The sequence below is a fragment of the Ailuropoda melanoleuca genome, chromosome 11, assembly GCF_002007445.2.
Source record: "Ailuropoda melanoleuca isolate Jingjing chromosome 11, ASM200744v2, whole genome shotgun sequence".
Taxonomy (NCBI): Eukaryota; Metazoa; Chordata; class Mammalia; order Carnivora; family Ursidae; genus Ailuropoda; species Ailuropoda melanoleuca.
The window spans coordinates 103812817-103833073 of NC_048228.1; the positions used below are offsets into that span (position 1 = coordinate 103812817).

General features: G+C 42.6%; 1 protein-coding gene across 1 annotated transcript in view; it reads left to right on the plus strand.

Moving 5' to 3' along the window:
• The window catches only part of CLNK (cytokine dependent hematopoietic cell linker), a 145678-nt gene that overhangs the window by 119028 nt on the left and 6393 nt on the right, over nt 1-20257 (plus strand). Inside the window, exons 12-17 of the mRNA XM_034670974.1 lie at nt 4729-4756; nt 7970-7988; nt 10098-10179; nt 12180-12220; nt 12410-12490; nt 16957-17090. Coding sequence (XP_034526865.1) covers nt 4729-4756; nt 7970-7988; nt 10098-10179; nt 12180-12220; nt 12410-12490; nt 16957-17090 — 385 coding nt within the window. The remainder of the gene's footprint in view (nt 1-4728; nt 4757-7969; nt 7989-10097; nt 10180-12179; nt 12221-12409; nt 12491-16956; nt 17091-20257) is intronic.

Consider the following 20257-nt stretch of genomic DNA (forward strand, 5'->3'; position numbering starts at 1 on the left):
CAGTTCTGAGTTTCCCTAGTTGTGAAAAGAGCGAAACCGTCCCCATGTGACCGAGTGGCACCGATTTCTCTAGAGCGCCTAGGATACTAGCTGTCACAGCACAAGAAAGGAAGAAAAACACCTGAACACCAACTTCCATCTGTACCCCCCAGAATTAGGCACCCCAAGCCAATTTTTCTCTTGAAATACAGGCTATTTATTCTAGTGCAATGTTTCTCATTCTGGCTTTACCTTAAAATAATTAGGAAAGCTTTTTTAAACGTACTATTCCCCAGTATCTGCTTTAATCCCTGTTTTAAAGCTCCCCCGGTGAATCTGAGGTGCAGCCACAACTTAGGACCCAGAGGGAACCAGGTTCCAGGAATCCATCTGTCAGTAAAGTGTTGATGGTCTTTAGGCCGTTCCTGCATATGCTCCAGCTTCCAGTGTCTAAAATAATACTCCCTCGACCTGCCAACGGGTTCCTCTGCAGCCTGGTCACTCTGATCTACCGTGCAGCCGATGCCATGGTGTGGAATCTTAACACGTGTGCATTCTGCATCCTCTTGGATTTCTGCAGCCATACTTAAAATTTGTTTAATCGCTTGTGGAAGTGGCAAGAACCTGTCTGGGTCTCTCCACCATCAACCTGTCCAGAGTGTCATGACATCCATCTCACTGTACCCTGCCAGCAGCCCTCTAAAGTATGGCTTTCTAAGGCTCAGTGGCTGGTTCACACTTGATGCCTGGTAAAACTCACTTCTCTACCCACTGGGCACAGAAGGTCACTAGGGTTCGCAGAGGTTAGGTGACTTGCTCAAAGTCAGAGGGCTGGCGTAGGACTGTGGAGGGGTCCAAAACATGCAGAACCTGTGAGAGGCCAGGAATGTCACCATGAATAAGGAAGAGTTTTGCTATAGGAGGAGAGCTTCCAGATTCATTTTGAGTTGGGTGCCATCTTGGTAGTCGGATGACCATTACTAATGACCCCCATGGTGCCTGTCAACAACCACCGGAGGCTGTGGCCATTACTAATGACCCCCATGGTGCCTGTCAACAACCACAGGGTGCTGTGGCCATTACTAATGACCCACATGGTGCCTGTCAACAACCATAGGGTGCTGTGGCTAGGTTCACTTCCTCTGCAAACAGAGGGGACACTGGAGAGCTGAGCTGCTTCAGCCCGCACAGGAAGACTAGTGCCCGCTCCCTCCTACCAGCTGCTCCGTGGGTGCTTGGAGATGGGCGGCCCTGAGTCAAGGGAGGCTGTGCTCTACACGTGGTAGTCCACGGCAGCCACTGAAGGCAGTGGACAGCTGCAGCCCCTCACAATGGGCTCCGCTCTCTCGCTCGATGGTGAATGCAGCTCTGGCTGACACTGGAGCCATTTGTCTGTGCCAGCTCGGCCAGTCTCGATGTGAGAGCTAGGTCCTGGCTTCACAAAACGGTTGTTGAATCGAAGCACTTCAGTTAATGAAAACGCCACTTAAATCCTTCACTGACGACTGAAAACTAGAAGAGAACTTTGAAGTCTGGGGAATGTTCGTAGGGCGTTCTCAACCCTTCGTGTACCGTTGTTAGGATTTTTATCATATCCGTGTACTTAATATTTTTTGCTCAGCTCATGTTTTTTAAAGTAAGAAAATGTATTTAAAAGGGAAATATCATTAGCATCACTGCAACACAGACCGTTTCAGAGCCAAACTTGGAGCCTGTGGCATTTTCTCTCTCCTAAAAGGGAAGACAACTAAAATGCAAGAGCAGTATTTGGATAAAGTCACCACCACATGGAGACTCTGACATAATCAGAAAGAGATTAAAAAGGGAATAACTGTCCCACGATGGATCCCTTGTAATTTTAACACCACGGCACGTGCACCAAATAAAGCATTCTGAATAATCTTCAGAGGAAACGACCTTTGCTGAGCTGTTGTTACACAATGGGTCCACTCCGGGGTGTGTCGGATGTTTTACCTCATGTAGTCCCACAACCACACTATGCAGAAAGCAATACCACGAGCCCCAGTTTACTGAGAGGGACACAGAAATCCAGAGAGGTCATGAGCCATGACGTCTCCCCGCAGCTTCAGCAAACTCCAACCGCACGGGGCAGGGTTCGGCTGAAACGTAATTTACAGACGGTACCTGCTATTTAACCAACAAAACACCTGTCTGCCTAACTACGGTTTTCCCTTTTCAACCAGCAAACCTGACACCACATCCGTTTAAGCAATCTCGGGGATAAAAAAACGTACATTCTGATGATTTGGGAAGTGAGAACAAAAAATTGGTAGAAACCAGAGTCCTTGAAGAGAGAGGAAGCATGGATTACCAAGAAGTTACACAAATTTTCATGGGAACAGAACTTATGGATGGGAACTAATGATTTAAGAGTGTGCATTTAATTATTATTATTATAGTTTTGCAAGATGTTGCCATTGGGGGAAACTGGGTGAGGTGCACACAGGATCTCTCTGTGTTACTTCTTACACGAGCATGAGACCTACAATTATCTGGGAAGGAAAGTTTCATTTAAAAGAAAGTGTGACTGTGAAAAGTGTTCTGCCGACGGAAGGTGTTATTTTCTTTCAAATAGCTTCCACGTCTGTTATTTCATGAGACCCTTAAGCAACCCTCTTCATTTCTGTGTGGGTTTACCCATTTTACAGGTGGGAAAACCAAGTCTCAGAGAAGGGACTTCACTTCCTGAGGATGAGGGAGCTCACAAAAGACAGAGCAAGGATTCAAACCCAGTTGATGTAAAACTAAGCAAAATCTAAGGGAAGCTCAAGAAGGGCTATTTTTACAGTAAAATGGATTATCCTCAAATACACACTGAGCACCTATTACGCACAGGAAAGGAGGTGGGGAAGCTTTATTCGTGCCATGGAGGCGGTGACCACGGTTTATCGGCCGTCTCGGAAACAGAACACAAGACAACTTACACGAGATGAAAGGTGCTCTCAGGGAGGCGGTGTGGTGCGGTGGGGAGGGGGCCAAGTCCCCACCCTGCTCCGCCATCTTGTCACTGGCAGGTCTCCCCCCAACGACCACCAAAGCCCAATGCCTTCATTTTATAGGTAAAGGGAGCAACTAACTTGGGAGTCTTGTCAACAGAGTCGTTTCCAGGCCCAAAAACATTGCTGTGCACAGAAAACACTCCTACAATTACTTGGGTTCTCACCTAAAAATCCATGTTTTTTTATGTTACCACTTCCAAAGCCTCACTTTCCTGAAGCCTCAAATTTCCATCGATCAAGTATATTTATTTACAAATCAAGCAATTTTATCTAAACAGAAGGATATTCTAGGTAGGTTAAGGAATATTAGACAAGAAGACGTATTTACAAACTCAGTCAAACCGCCATAAACATTTGAATTACCTTTGTACACCTAACTTTAAACCCTAACGAGCAAAACTTTAACAAATTTTATAAATCGAATAAGGTAAATAGATAAATCTAGAAAAATTCAAGTTCTCTCAAACAGTTTCAATCCTTTATCAATGGAGTAGAACATTACTTGACTCTTGTAACTTAAAATCACAAGTCTAAAATCTATTGCACGTTTTAAATTGAAGCCACATGGCCAATCGGTCAGGAGTTCTAAAATGCTAGAGTCTCTTAAACGTTAGCCTCAATTTAACCCAAATAATTAATACTATGGGTGTCTGTTCGACTTTATTACTTCTGATCATATCTCTTTCTCTTCCCACTTGCCCCACTGAAAGGGGGAGGCAGGGGACAGATGTACCGTCTCTGATGGGCTGATGAACTGGTTACAAAATACGGCCATCGGTTCATTTGCCTGCTGCTTGGCGGTCTGAGAGCAGGACACAGCGTCGGAGTGCTGTATGCTCCTGGGCGCATCTCCATCACTCTAGGGCAACAGTTGCCATCTGACGCAGGTGTTGCTGCCTCAACCTCCCCATCTTCCCTCAGGACCAGTCTCCTGCTGGCAGACCCAGGCAGACAGAATGTGCCCGTCACCCCCACGCCTTCATCACTCCTCATCTGACTTTGACCACATCCCAACAGCAGTGCCCACTGAGAGCCCCGCGTTGTCATCCTTATTGCTAGCAATCCTCACAATAACCCCCCAAGATGAATGCTCTTGTGGCCATTTCACAGATGAGAAAGACGAGGTTCAGAGGGCGAATTGACTGAATTGATAGTATCCATAAAAGCCTGGCTGGCTCTTCTGAGACCTGCCCAGGTCGCACGTCAGCACACTGTGTGTTGAGTTCTTACTCCATCATTCATTCCATGGTCTGTCTCCGTCTCCCCTCATGGAAGCATCCTTCCTCAGACACACCGCTTCCTGGGATCCCGCCGTACCCTCACTTCACACATAAGACTCCTTACGCTTCCTCAAAGCAAAACTCTAAGAGATTTGCAATCAAGGTAATAATAGCAGGTCTGACTGTGCTAATGAAACCCGACACGGAAAACCAAATGTCAGGAGAAATGATGACGTTATTGAAATTCTTCGAAAATGAGAAGCTAGTTTATTCATGTCCTTTCTGTCACCACCTTTCGTATTGCCTCGTAACTTCTTCTGTTGCTTAGAAAATTATGAGAAGGATAACCTGGCTTTTGCTTTATAGAACAGTGATGAATCTCATGCTGGACCACAGGCTGTTAATTTGGCAATGAAAATGCAGTCAAAGGTTTTTAAGGGCTCAGAGTGATTTTATCTGGATCATTATGAACTGTATTTTATGTAACAACGTATTTCTTTTCCTTATAGGCAGATAAGCTTAAAGGACTTAAGTGAGGTGAGTGGCAATTTTGTCCTCGGAAACAAAGACGGGATTACTGTACATTGGTGTCTGTGATGGGCAAGACACTATGTGATCTAGAGACTTTATCACACTTAGTTTTCATAATTGCTATGGTCAAATGTATTATTATCTCTACTTTAAAGATGAGGAAACTAAAGCAAAACACGTTAAGATCCAGATCTTAGACCAAGGTCTCATTTTGCATCCTGAATATATTCAGAGTTCACCGGTCCAATGAAGAGCATCCCAGTTTCCATGGAAGACATAAAGCCTCCACCTGGACAGCTTCCAGGCTTCAGCTTTACGGAAATAAGATGCTGGAAATTGTTCTATACCTTGTCATTTGTTCTTCACAAGAAAGACAAGATGGCACAGTACAAAAAATTTGAGATACAGACCCACACAGACCTGGCTTTGAATACACACACAACCTCACCCCTCTTTTTGTTTTTTCGGCCATAAAATAGAGATAGATATACTTCTTTGCAAAGTTGTTGTGAGAAAGTTAGAGTAAGTCAACGCAAGTGCATAAGCCACCAGGTGAACAGTAGGAGCTCACTCACCAAACGGCCTGAAAGTCAGGTACCATGGAGCTGCCTTAGAGCCCCTAAGCACTCAGCTCCCTAACCCCCAATGAGCACGTTTCCTAAGAAGTGGTGGGTCCGCTGTGACTGATGGAAAGTCACTGACCAACAACCAGAGTGGCCTCACCTCGCTCCCACTGGCTTCCTGAGGGACACGGTTCTTGTCTTAGTATTTCAACTATGCTCTTACATCTAGATGGCAGAGGTTAATCTCTTTTCTTTCTTTCTTTTGTTCTGTCCATCTGTCCCTTCTTATCTGGCTTTATGAGAATGCTAAAATCAAAAGTCACATTTCTCATTTCTCACTCAAAAGACACGTAACTACCTCTCAACCATCAGATGATCGTGGCAAGGACAGCACATAACTGCTGAACGAGAACGTGAGCCCTGGTTCCAACCAGGACCTCACCCGGCTCTCCCTCTTCCGGGAGTTGTTGGATTTTCCGAGCACCCCCAGGAAGGAGAAAGGTGGGGTGGCACTCTGCTGCTGGGCACTCTCTGACTCCACCCCTTTGTTCCTGTGGGTCTAATTTATGTGTCCCCAGTAGCAGAGGGCTGCCACCCAAGATGACCTATAGTCCACAACTCATGGGTCAGCCTGCAAGGACAACAGGCCCTCTGATCAGTAAGGAGCAGGAAGGAAGTCGCGAGGTCAGCCCCAGACAGCGAGAGTCATGCCGGACATGTTTTCTTTGCGACTCTGGTTGGCATTCTAGAAGTAGGTATCATCTAAAGAACACCACCACCTACTGGAGAAACACATTCTTCCTCCTTATCTTTTGCCAAGACACTTCCCCGTTGTTTGTCTGGGCTGAGAGTCAAGGCCATTTCTCCACCACAAAAGTCCATCTCATGGGGCAAATGCCATGCTTGGGTGTGAAGTGCTTACTCACATTTTATCTTGGGAATCAGCTGCCCCAACTAAAATTCACATAGCACATTATAGTTGTCAAAGAGAGACTCATCGTCTCCTTTAATTCTCACAAAACCCTAAGAGACAAAGAAGCCTCAGGGAGGTGGAAGATTTGCCAGAGTCCCCACAGCTGGCAGAGGGGGCCAGCCCCTGAAAATCCAGGTCCTCTCCCCACACTATGACTATCTGCCTCAGGAAACACAGAGACTTCCGGGCTCAAGCAGCTTAAAAGAAAAAACAAGGGGCGCCTGGGTGGCACAGCGGTTAAGCGTCTGCCTTCGGCTCAGGGCGTGATCCCGGCGTTATGGGATCGAGCCCCACGTCGGCTCCTCCGCTATGAGCCTGCTTCTTCCTCTCCCACTCCCCCTGCTTGTGTTCCCTCTCTCGCTGCCTGTCTCTATCTCTGTCGAATAAATAAATAAAATCTTTAAAAAAATACAAAAAAACAAAAAAAAAAAAGTAGGAGGAGAAAGGAAAGAAGGACAGGGATGGAGGGAGGGACATAATAAAGGAGGCATGACTATTTAACTTGAATGCTTATTTTCTAACAACAAAAAAAGGTAAAGTAGATAAACTAGAGAGATTTTACCCCACTTTTCTAATTGCATTCCATTTTAAATTCAGAGCCCTCAAGCACAAAGTGGGCTGGATCTCAATTAAACAAAACACCTGCTCTCCCAGACGGATGGCATCTTAGCCGTGTTTCCAGCTCTGCTCCCCCAACTCCTTCAACAAGCCTGAGATTGTCTTCCACAAGACTGTCTCTACAACAGCCTCTGATTGGGTCCTTGGAACGGCCAGGTCCAAAGTCTGGGCAAGACTCAGTGGGGAGACTTTCAAACCACTCATTAGAATGGATTCATTACCTTTTTTACTTAGCCTATATATTTGCCTGACTTGCTGCCCATGATGAAATGTATGGCCTCTTTCCAGAACCCAAGGGGACACTGAGGTCTTTAAAACAAAAGGGCCTGTCGGCTAGCTTCAGACAAGAGATTCAATGCCTCTCTGAGCTATTTGTTGCTAAAGGTTTCTTGTCTGCAAAGCCAAGGTGAGTCAGGAGACCTGGGCTCCAGGGTCAGTATACATACACACACACACACACACACACACACACACCTCTGCATGTAAATACATCATAAGTCCAGTTTGTAGCCTGAACTTTTCAGGTAACATTGAGACCTACTTGTAGTATGCTCCTATTTCAGACTCTGCATAAATACTTGCAACGCATTTCTAATATTCCAGTAAGTCAGTATAGCACCAAAATTTACCAAACTGTTCCACTTAGCTGGGCATGTAGATTGTTTCCATGGTTTGACCCTATAAGTAATGACATACTAGACATCTTATCATGGAACTTGGTCCAGATTTCAGGTGTTTTCTTAGGGAAAAAAAAAAGTCTCATCAATGGAATTACTGGAATGAGACTAGGAGCAGTCCTAATGTTCTTGACAGCTATGGTTCAGCTGTTTTCAGAACAGCCAAATTTAAGCCCCATCCGCAGACTGTGTATTTGCCTGCTGCATCACACAGACAGCATAACATTTTGATTTTTGCTTAGTCTTTTGGAGGATTATTTGTAGGTTTTAAAAAATCTATACTAACAAAAATCTTGCCCAAATTCTACTAACCAATTGCTCCAATGTAAAATTCTTTATCACCGAGACTCACTCAATGCTATTTATTTTTCTTTTCTATTCAATGCAGGTCCTTGGAACAGAGAGAGGTAAGCTGTTTACATTTTTTTTCATACCCCAATACCATTAGGTTGCATTCCATTTCCAGATTTATAGCATTATCATTTTTTTGTCTCATAAACATTCTTTTTATTATATTTGAGTTTATTTTTTTATTTAATAACATTTTTATTATATTATGTTAGATACCATACAGTACATCCCTAGTTTTTTATGTAAAGTTCATGATTCATTACTTGTGTATAACACCCAGTGCACCATGCAATACGTGCCCTCCTTAGTACCCATCACCAGCCTCTCCCATCCCCCCTCTTCCCCTCCGAAGCCCTCAGTTTGCTTCCCAGAGTCTATCATTTTTAAAAAGGATTGTTGCAGGGCCTGGGATAAAGGAGCACCTGCACGCGTGCATGACCATGTGATCCGGGGGGCCCAGGACCTCCTAGTCTACTCAAGGGCCCTCTGGTTGAAACAAGGGGATTAAAATCGGGGCTGAGCTGGAGGTCTTTCTTCTGCCACAGGCAGCTGACAAGAAGGGGGCACACTATCAGCCCCTGCCACTTTAGAGAGACGTGGCTGGCCCACTGCTCCAGAGAAGCTCTTGGCGTCCACAGCTTTGATGGCACCCACGCACTCACACACTCTCATCTCAGTGCACACACACATACACACGTGTGCACATCGTCGGTGTCACTGTGCAGTGCAACCCAACGCTCACTCAGCAGCTGGCAGGTGCTAAGCGGCAGCAAGTACATACCCACTTTGGAAATACCATTCGCCATTCCCTTACGATGACCTCCGTCAAAGCCCAAAGGCCTGATCCACGGCCCAAAGAGTTAACACAGGCGGCATAGTCCCACAAAGCAACATTGGTAGGACTTCAGAGGCTGCCACCAACTCACGGTGTAGTTTTGGCCACGTCGTGTTGCCTCTGTGGGTCTTAGGTCTGCTCTTCTTTATACGGAGGGACTTAGGCTTGAGTGGGCCTCACCTGGGTTTGGAGATTCTCAAGGGTCCCTAATGGAGAAGCGGGGTTTTTGGCAATTCTAAGGAATTTTAAAACCTAAAGGGAACTGTGCCTTTTTCCACACCAAAGCTCCACATCCCCACTAAAATGTTCAGATGTTGTCGCCTTGGACTTCCAGGATTATCAGCGCACCGATGTCACGTTGCTCAGCACGTGAGGGGCAGAGGCTCTGGGTGGCTGCTGATGACATGAAATGATTTTACGGGATGGGTGACCAGTGGACCAGGCATCAAGCCCAGTCACATTGCAAGTAATCACAGCCCTCCAGTCAGAGGTGTCCAGTCTGTGACCCACCTTGGACAGAGCAAGAACACAGAGCAACAACCAGAATTAAGACACGTCGATCTCGATACGTTTCCTTAACTCAACTACGTAGGACAGCAACTAGGAGAGTGTTCTGTGGCATTCCATATCCTTGTATGATTATATCCCTTGGTGATTTGGAAGGCAGATTAAAATCTATTCATGATGAAAAGGAAATAAAGAGCGGTCACATCCACGGCATATGTAATTACTAAATAACTCCAGTTCATATGGGGGGCAGAACTTTTCAAACCTTAAAGATCCAACGGGGAAAACTAAGAAAGTGTATGCCTGCTGGCGAGCAGGTAGGAATGGCTGGTCTACTCAGAATCCTGGGAGCTCTCCAGCCCTGTCGCAGAAGAGATGTGAGACTTCAGGAGAGTGTGGGCCAGCACTGCGCAACCCCCGGCGCAGCACGCTTCTTAAGTTTCACCATTTTATTTATGCTCCTATGTAAGTTTACTTTTGAATGCAGACTTCATCTTCGCTTCACTTCCATGCCAAGCCCTTCCAATACGAAATACCTTCCAATGTGATATTCTGTATTTCGGGAAGCTCAATGATGAATTCCAGATCCAGCATTCTTGATATTATTGAATATTCAGTATTCAAAGCGGTTTTTATAGCCGTGGGGAAAAGCCGCCCCCAGGAGCCAGGGGGGTTATAGAATATGTAGGTACCGTTTCTGCTGGCCACCCACAGCCCGCTCCTATTAATCAGAGATCACTCAGATGAAATTAAAGAACTTCCGTTAGGTCCCCAGTCGTTTTCTTTTTACAACCTGAGCAAATTATGTGACTCCTTTATGCAGTTCCTCATTACCAGATGAAGCCTGAATCAATTCACCTGTCACAAAATCAAAGCACTCCAGAGATTCCTCTTGCCACTGCCAGGTAAGGAGCCAGGAATGTCTTGCTGGGCGGCAACCTGGGGGTCGGGCCATGTGTTGTCCGGGATAATGACGCACCAAGACTTCCTGAGAAATGAGAAGTCTTTGGTCTTTGATAATGAAGCCCAATGATGAGGCCCAAGGGAAACGTGTGAGTCACAGTTGTTAGGGAAGCTAATGGCATTGTTCTTCCTGTAATTTACTAGTGACTGCTTGTTAGAGAAGTTTGGGAGATCTGAAGGCTTGGATATGAACTAGACAGGATTAACTAGAATGGATGCAAATCGCTCTGGGGAAAAAAGTTGGCCATTTCTAATTATTCTCAGTTGGTAGATTGTAGGTGACCACACGCAAACTGACAGCTACTTTTGAACAAAACTTCATAAATGGTTGAAGGTTGACAATGTCATTATCTGATTTAACACTGCCTGATCAGGTTATTGCGACAACTACTGTCCCACTAAAGATTCGAGGAAGCAAAGGCTCAGACCAGCGATTCACTGACCAAGGTCACCATAAATCAGTGGTGGCTTCCTTACAACAAAATCCAGGGCCTCCAAAATTAGTGCTTCTAAAGTCCCCATGACCCCTGGCTGGCCAGCGGCTCCAGCCTCAGTTCATGCCAGTTTCCCACCATCTCAATCCCTGTCATCACTTAATGCAGGACATTTGCACGTGCTATTCCTCTGTCTATACCACCTCCTGCCATATTTCCCTCTCCCCCCACCCCGACCTGGAAAACCCCTCTTCAGCCATCAAACCCCAGCTTAAAGTCCACTGAATTTAGAAGAAAGTTCTGACCCACTCCCCAAAGGGAATAAATGAGGCCCAGAGAGGCGGAGTTCCTTACCACTGAAGTCAAGTCCAACTTTGATGCCCACTCTTCAGTAGCCCGTGCTGCCAATAATGGCTTGATTCTGAAAATGCATGAATGCTGATTTTCCCTGGTGCCTTGCCCACAGTTAAGATGCTATCTTTTATTTATTCAATAAATACTTACTTTGTCTGTGGTTAGGAGAGACCCACCAGAACTGGATTGCCCAGCCTCATCACTAGCAAACCACATCCTTGGGCAACGCTGCTTGCCCTAAGTAGACGCCGAGAGCAGAGCCAGGCCTGTTGCAAGTGCCTGATAAATGTCAGCTCTCACGGCCACGGCCAGGCCTGCACATCAAGGGCATGATCTCCATCCCCCATTACCTCCCCTTCCCTTACTTGCGTATTATTAAGTATCTTTTATTACATATTTATAATCCTTTTCTTCTTACGGACTTCCTTATGATAGTTCACCATTTTATGACTTAGCTTACATATCAAGAAGGAACAAAATAATTTCTGCGCTTCTCTTGCTTGCTACGGTTCACTGTCTTTCAACCGGTAAACAATTTCTATAGACTATTAGCCCCAACTCACCACCTATCTACAGTGACTGTCGTTACGAAGCAAGTCTGAATTCATGGCTTCCAAAAGCAAACAATCATGATATGTGCTTATTGAAATAGGATGGAAAGAACTTGCGTGGGTCAATTTGTTCCATATCTGTTTGCCTGCCTTAAGAAAAGAGAGAAAGAACCAGTCGCCTATTGCCTCACAAAACAGAAATTCTTGGGGCGCCTGGGTGGCACAGCGGTTAAGCATCTGCCTTCGGCTCAGCGCGTGATCCCGGCGTTATGGGATCGAGCCCCACATCAGGCTCCTCCGCTATGAGCCTGCTTCTTCCTCTCCCACTCCCCCTGCTTGTGTTCCCTCTCTCGCTGGCTGTCTCTATCTCTGCCAAATAAATAAATAAAATCTTTAAATAAATAAATAAATAAATAAATAAATAAATAAATAAATAAATAAAATCTTCAAAAAAAAAACAACAGAAATTCTTGTATCTCAGCCAGTGAAATATAAAGTGCTTTATAAATGGGACTTAGTCCATCATGACTGACCTTGCCTTTAAGTGGAATTTTACCTACCAGGGGAAATACCAACTTCTTTCAATTCTAACATTTTCTTTAGCTCGCCATTCGTGATGAGGAACCACAGTGTGCAAGACAGAGGTAAGAGCACCTTCTGTAAGAATTATGAACCAAACGGGTAAGCCATCCCTGCACTGTGATTTAGCGTTTGCAAGCCTCCACATCGTTGAGCTGATGCACAGAGGTGTAATTAGCTCATTTTCATTGCTAGATAGTATTCCGTTATGTTAATACCACAATTTTTATCCTTAATTCAATATGATTACTTAGGTGGTTTCCAGAGTTTTCTTCTTAATGAACGTGATGGTGTTATGAACAATACTGGAGAAGTCTTCCCACGTACACGACACGGTAACTTCTCTAAGAGTGAGATCTCTGGGGTGGAGGCTGTGCCTCTCTTTGATTGTTCTAGATGAATTTCCCAAAGCGGACATATTAGTGTCACCAAGAGCTTATGAGTCCTCCTTGTTCCCCGTCATCTCCAACAGTTGTTTTTGACAAACTTTTAGTTTTTGCCAATCCTTTGGAAGTAAAATAGATTTATCTTAAGTCTGTCAAGCAAAGAAAATAAAATTGACTCCTCTTACTAATTGATTATAAAGATAAATATAGGATAGCTGTCTGCAGAGAGGTCACAGCAGCATATAAATATAGCATTATATTCCTATTGGTGGTGGGGTTTCATATTATTAGTATTACTTCGTTCAAACAAATCTATCGAGTTCTTTAGCATTTCTTTCTTCTCTCCATACGCTGTGGAGATTCTGTGTTCAGGTCTAATCCTGCAATCTCTTTCTGTTGAGCCACAAGAGGGCTTAGAGCTGGAGGAAGCAGACCCCATGGGATACAGTGGAAGGACTAAGGGTTCTACTGACCTAAGTCCCAGTGCTGCCTCTTTCCCTGCAAGAGGGTCACCTTGACCAAGTTCATTCCTGGATCCTCACGCTCCCTGCATCCATAAAACCCAAATAACATTAACTCACGAGGTTACACACACACACACACAGTCGTGTGACACATAAAAGGCAATTGACACATTTTAATAAAATGTGATGGCACATGGAAGCATTCTGGTTCACCAACCCAGAAGCTCTCTGAACCCCACTGGGGTTTGGGAGAGGCTTCATTACATAGTCAGTACTGATGAAATTATTGACCATTGGTGACTGATTCAATCTCCAGCCCCTCTCCCCTTCCCTAGGTCAAGGAGGCGGACTAAAATTTCCAACCCTCCAGTCCCAAGGCTGGTTCACCTGTCAACCAGGCCCCATCCTTAGGCACTTTCAGAAAGTCACCTCACTAACATAGACTCAGGTGTGGTTGAAAGGGTCTGTTATACATATTTAAGTACCTGTATCATTCTTATCACTTAGGAAATTCCAAAGGCTTTAGGAGCTGCTGTTAGAAGCTGACTACGACCAAAATACATGTTTCATCACCGCATCACAGAGTCTAAGCAAATGGATAGAAAGACAAAAAAAAAATTGTTTTGATATATTGGAAGAGGGTCCAGAAAGGTTTAGCTCTACTCCAAAATTATAACAACATTATTCTCAAAGCTTGGGACTGTGGATGACCTGTGTTCTTTTTTGTTTTAAATTTTTGTTTTCTGATGTTTTCTTTTTCTTTCTTTTCTTTTTCTGACACCATGTCAGTATTTTATAAATATTCTTTAAAAGATATGGCTCTTATCTTATAAAATTACTTTTTAAATTGCATGTAAGAGTAAATTAAAATTTGCCAATAAATATGCATGGATACCTACTTAAAATAAAATGCTTTTATATAATTTACAAAAGAAAAGCCTAAAACCGTGTTTCTCTTATAATATTAACAACATAAACAGTATGTTTTTTGAGTGATCAGTACAGGTCAAACACCATGCTAACAGCTTTATATACAGAAGAATTTTGAAATATTAGTAATTACTGATATCAGTATGATTCTACAACCCATGCCTTTTTTATTAGGCTAGCCTGCCTCAAATTTTATTGACCACCTACACAGTCCTCCCCATGATGTTCTTCTACTTACTCCGTGTCAATCTCTTCATTAATGTGACCCTCTGCTCTCCAAGTAGGACAGTCCTACTTCATGGGGAGGGGAGTCCTGTTTCATTTATGTATATTTATATATATAAAAATAGAAATATATTTATATATAAAATAGAAATATATTTATATATATAAATATATTTATATATGTATGTGCATCTGTATACATATATGCATGTATATATAAAACATATAATATATACTTAATATTAAAATATGTAATATATATAAAATTTCCAAAGATTAGCTGCCATTATTCTAGAACAAAATCAGTTAAATATTTGCAACAGATTATATGCTCAGAATTTCATTCACTCATTAAACAAAGATCCAAAGGGCCTTCGGGGGGAAACAGCACAGTGAAGGTGTTCTGTTTGTTGTTTTGCTCTATTTAACTCAGTCTCTGCATAGACTGCCGACGCACATACCTGTTTCCAAATGCTCTTTNGGGGCTCGATCCCATAACGCCGGGATCACGCCCTGAGCCGAAGGCAGATGCTTAACCGCTGTGCCACCCAGGCGCCCCCCAAATGCTCTTTTTCAAGTCGGACTTTTTAAATATTCAAGCAAGGCACTGAGAGTTGAAATATAATAAATCAGTTGCCACAATATAATGAAAAATTCATAATCACTGAACGCTATGATGTAAACTACACAAACCACATAATAGAAAATACCGATAATGGTTATTTTCTTTTCTCAAGTACACTCTTACTGTTTCAATCCATGTTGAAAAGATAGCGATGGCCATTTCAGTAGTAAGTCTCTATGAACTATTTCACTATAATTTAAAATAAAGTTTTTAAAGTATTTTTAGAAATACTATAAGAGTTCTCTTAGCTTTCTTTTGGTTAGGACTTGCCTAGTATATAGTCTCCAACCCATTAGTGATAACTTTGTCATTAAACTTAGGTGTCATTATATTTGCACATAACTAAGAAACTCAGAATGCCCTGATTCTGATGGTAGGGATTCGGCACTGTTTGAAAATTAAGCTCCTTTACTTATAAAATTTGAAAATCAGAGACGTCTTTATCGTAATTCCTATTTTTAAGGTCACAAACTGGTAGGTGAAATTAACTTACTATGATGAATGTGATTTAAACTTTAAGCTATCCAACATTTTTCAACAAACATTTTGGTACACGTAATTCCCCATAACAAACATTCTTAGGCTCCACATTAAAAGCCACAATCCTTGGAACCATTAAAATAGAATGTAAAATGTTTCAGGAGTACTCTGTTCTTCTTAGTAAATTTAGAGAGAAATTCAGCTTTTTGATGACAAGAAGCAGAATAAAAACATATAACCTAAATGCGACAGTAACTGACATGTAAATATTTGCTATTAGTATTGTGTTTCAAAGTGTACTGTCAAAAGTACTCCACTCTTTCGAAGTTCTTGTTCAGCTACTAACTAGCACTATAAGTTTAGTTATATTTTTAGACTGAATTAAGACTCTATAGCTTATAATTCTGCCTTCATACTAATCACCTTTCTTCCATGTTGTTATCACTGTCCAGTATTCTACGTTGATATTGTCTTCATACTCTCAAGGCTTTATGATTTTTATACAGTTAACCCTTACTTAAGATTACTAACATATTTACAAATATCTTTGCTTAGTATTTCTCCTAACACTTCACTCCTTCCTTGTGGCCTTGATTTCATCCTTTATTAGTGTTTATTAGAATGACATGTGGTGGAAATCTGCTATTTTCATTGAATATAAAGAGAAAACACCATGTCAAAACTTGACAAATGGTAGTATCTTAAAATTTAGGTTCCTTGTAAACATTAAACCCTTTCAATGAACTTTTTGTATTCTGTTACTTTTTTTTTTTAATGTATTGTGTTAGTCACCATACAGTACATTCTGTGTATTCTGTTACTTTAAAGTCCATTGGTCTATCTTGCTCTTTTAAAGAACCAGGCATGGTTTTGTAACATCATGCATTGGTCCCTTGGAATATTAGTCACAGACCTGAGCAGATCTTTCCAATGTTAACACATTTTATAATATTTTTTTAATTACATTTGCAAATAACACCACCAGTTTCATCAGAAAAGTGTGCTATTACGTAATGGTGGTAGATATAAGTTTTTCCAAATTCCAGTTTGCACTAGAAAAATCTAATTTTGTACCTGGCAACAAGTACTGCCAGTTGTTTTCCATAAAGTGACAGGCTTACTTTGTTCATTTTTAATAAAATATCAGCCAACTACTCAAGTCCGAATAACCATAATTTATCTGCTAGTCATTCTTTTAGGTTAAAAAAGTGATATTCCATTAAAACAAAAAGTTATTCTTTCAAGTTAAAAAAGTAATGTTTTCTAAGTTGAGAACAAGCTTGGCTCGTTTAAGAAACTGAACAGAGTTCATTACGACCAGAACAGAGTAGACCATGTGGGATGGATGGATAGATAGATAAGATTATTCCAGGCCTTATTGGCAGAAGTAAAACATTTGGATTTTCTTTCAGGTGTAAAAGAAATCATGGAAGGATTTTTACCAGGTGGAATAGCAAAGTCAGAATTATATCTTGTTAAGATTATTCCAGATGCCCTAGAGAGAAAGAGGCAAAAGCTGAAGCAAGAGAAAAATCCAGAGGAGACTGCTGTCCAGAATGAGATGACAGTAGTGTAGACCAAGAAGGTTGTCCCAGACACAGGAAGGAGTGATGAGTTCCAGCTCCTCATTGGAGGGAGGTAATCTGAGCAGCAACAAAATCATATTTATATGTGAATTTCCTTTTCCCCAGATCATAAAGAAACAATGCAGTTTCATCCTCCTCAAAGATGTCAGTCTCCAGCCCGCTACAGCCCTCAGGAAAATTTACTGCACTATAAAAACACAAGCTGGAGAAAACCTTTCCCCACGAGGTCTGATGAAAAGGTAAAACAAATGGTTCTCTTCGGTGTCTTTCTAGATGAACTTAGCATCTATAGAGAGTGTTATTGAACAATGCCTAGGAGGAGATCATCGTGATGGGCTTTATNCGAGGTCTGATGAAAAGGTAAAACAAATGGTTCTCTTCGGTGTCTTTCTAGATGAACTTAGCATCTATAGAGTGTTATTGAACAATGCCTAGGAGGAGATCATCGTGATGGGCTTTATTTTTTTTTCCCTTCTGGCTACATATTACTGGTTTTTAACATTTTTTACAGTGTTTTGCTATATTTTATATAGCTCTTTTACCAGTCTTCAATTTGCATATTCTCAAATTCTCCAACTGGCTTTAATTAATCNGCTACATATTACTGGTTTTTAACATTTTTTACAGTGTTTTGCTATATTTTATATAGCTCTTTTACCAGTCTTTAATTTGCATATTCTCAAATTCTCCAACTGGCTTTAATTAATCAAAAAAAATTGAGATCAAGTCCTGTGTTTTATATTCACTAGCTGTTCAATAATCTTTAAACCCAACAAGGATTTATATATTGCAATTATTTTGCCAATAAAAGATCCACCTATCACATACTCATTTCATTTGAACAGTCCAACAACTATTTATTGAGCACTTATTATATGCCACACAATGTGCTAGAGGATATGGTCTCCCAGAGGAGACGTAGAGCAGGGAGAAATGTTAACAGGTAACAGATGTACTCTTATTTGCCCTTCATCTATTTCCTGGTCTCTTTCTAAAATATTCCCCATCCCTATGATCTTCTTGGACCATGTTGCACTTACATTTTCTAGGGGGGAGGGTGGGTGTCAAAACTTTCTTTGTAGTTTCCATGCCCTTCTCTCCATTACCTTATAACATTGCTTATTAAAGTCTTTCACTATAAGGCACAGAGGAATTTGCTCCTTCTGGGTCTCCATTCCATACCCTCATATGCTTGGGGTCCTGCTATGGAGCTTGCAAAGGGTTTTAAGCAGAAGCAGAACATATAAGATACCTCTGGTCCAGTCCTATAATCCCTGCAGTAGCCTAAAGGTCTTTTGCTGTCCTTATATTAATGTCTACCTTAATTCTAAAAGACGTCTCATAGTCTTAAGTTAGACTTTGGGAAACTTTTGCACGTACTTCTATTATTGTCCCTTGTTATGTACCCTGCTTCCTTTCCCTCTGTCATCTCCTTCATGAGCACTGAAATCCCTGAGTTTTAACCAGGTGTCTCTCCAAAATCAGGCCCCTCCTAGAACCTGGATCCCTCACAGGCATGGGAGACGCTCGCACTAAATCAGCAGTTCCCTGATGTCAACAATTTCAGTGCACCTTACGATATGTGACCTTCCCTTGTACTATCAATAATAATGTTTACTTATTAATATTCTCTGACCCTTTTTTTTTTCACTTTGTATCACTGTTCTAAAGAGAAAACCAGTACTACGTGCCATAGATAGGAAATAACCTTCAAACTATTTGCAACAATCCACTTCTGAGTATATGTGCCCCAAAGAACCAAAGGCAGGCACTCATACAGGTAGTTGTACACCTATGTTCATAGCAGCGTTTTTCACAAGAATGCCAAGGCTGGTGGAAACAACCCAAATGCCCTTGAGACAGATAGATAGATACGTGCATACATACATAGATACATAGATACACAGATACATAGACAGACAGACAGACAGATAGCTTTTCCTTAGCTCCAAAAAAAAAAAAAGAAATCCTCATACATGCCACAACACTGATGAAACTTGATGAAAACATTTTGCTAAATGAAATAAGCCAAACACAAAAGGACAAATCCATGATTCCATTTACATGAGAGTAGAACTGGCAAATTCCTAGAGACAGAGTAGAATGGTGGTGGCCAGGGTCTGGGAGATGGGGAACGGGGATCTGTTTCATGTGTTTACAATTTCAGTTTGGGATGATGACAAAGTTTTGGAGATGGACAGTGGTGAGGGTTGCAAAACCAGGAGAATGTACTCAGTGTCATATATTTAACCACCTTTTTAAGTCACTTTAACTCAAACAAAGCAAGGCCATTAAATTGTAGCAAGATCCCACCGCTCACTAATGGCTCTCAGCATAAGGACTGTTCTGTTGCAGGAGAGATTAGACATGCCAGAGAGATATTAAGGACATACTAGAACAAACATGAAACATTGCTCTTGAATTATTCAAAGGGCTAGACAGAGAACTGAAAGGGGGCTCTTTCTCCCCCAGGTAATTCAGAATTATTTAATGCTGTGTCTGAGTACCACCTAAACTCACCTGCCGGCACTCATGACCACACCTGGAGAAACAAAGGACTATAAAATCTCTAAGTGTCTTCCAGTTTGAACAAGTAAATAAAGTCAGAATAGCTGAAATGCGCCATGACTGAGCCCTGCCAAGCCCCTGGACTGAGAGACCGTCCAGAAGCAGCAGACCACCCTGAGCTCTGAGAGCTCCCACTTCTGAGGGGGATGGGGCTCTGAGGCTCCTTTGTTTCTGGAACTTGTTACATGGCTTTGCAGGAGTAGAGCAGAGGTGGTCCTGCCTCTGGACCTTCCCAAGGGGGTAGGGACTAGGCAGAGGAATTTATTCAAAGGGGGTCTTAAATAAGAGATGACTTTGAACCCCGACTGGATGGAAGAGAATGGCAGAGCCAGGCGGGAAGAAAGGGTGAGGCGTGAGGGGGTTTCTAGGCAGCAGGGCTGCCTCACGCCAAGCCCTGAAGCTATCTATGCATGTCCAGAGAACAGCAAGGACATCTGGCTGGCCAGACCCACGTCCTCAGACTGGAGGGTGGCAGCCAGTGAGGCTGCAGACGTAGACTGGAGTTAGCTCATGTGTCTCCCGATGGCCCTCACACGTGCTTGGGGGTGTACCCACTGCTGGAAGCATCAGGTGTGCACCGGGAGGACCAGAGCCGCAGACGGAGAGAACGAAGACCTGCTGTCCCATACCGAGCTCTTGCCAGCCATGCGACAGATGCTGACTCCCTGAGCCTGCACTGTCCTGACGTGCCTGCCTCACAGGATTATTACGGGGGTGGACTGGACAATGAATGAAGAACGGCCTTGGAGAGGTTGGACTCACACAGGTTACTGTTTAATGTTAGCACCCTTGGAATCCAGTAAAGGAATTGTAGATTCATGGTACATCTCCCTGACTG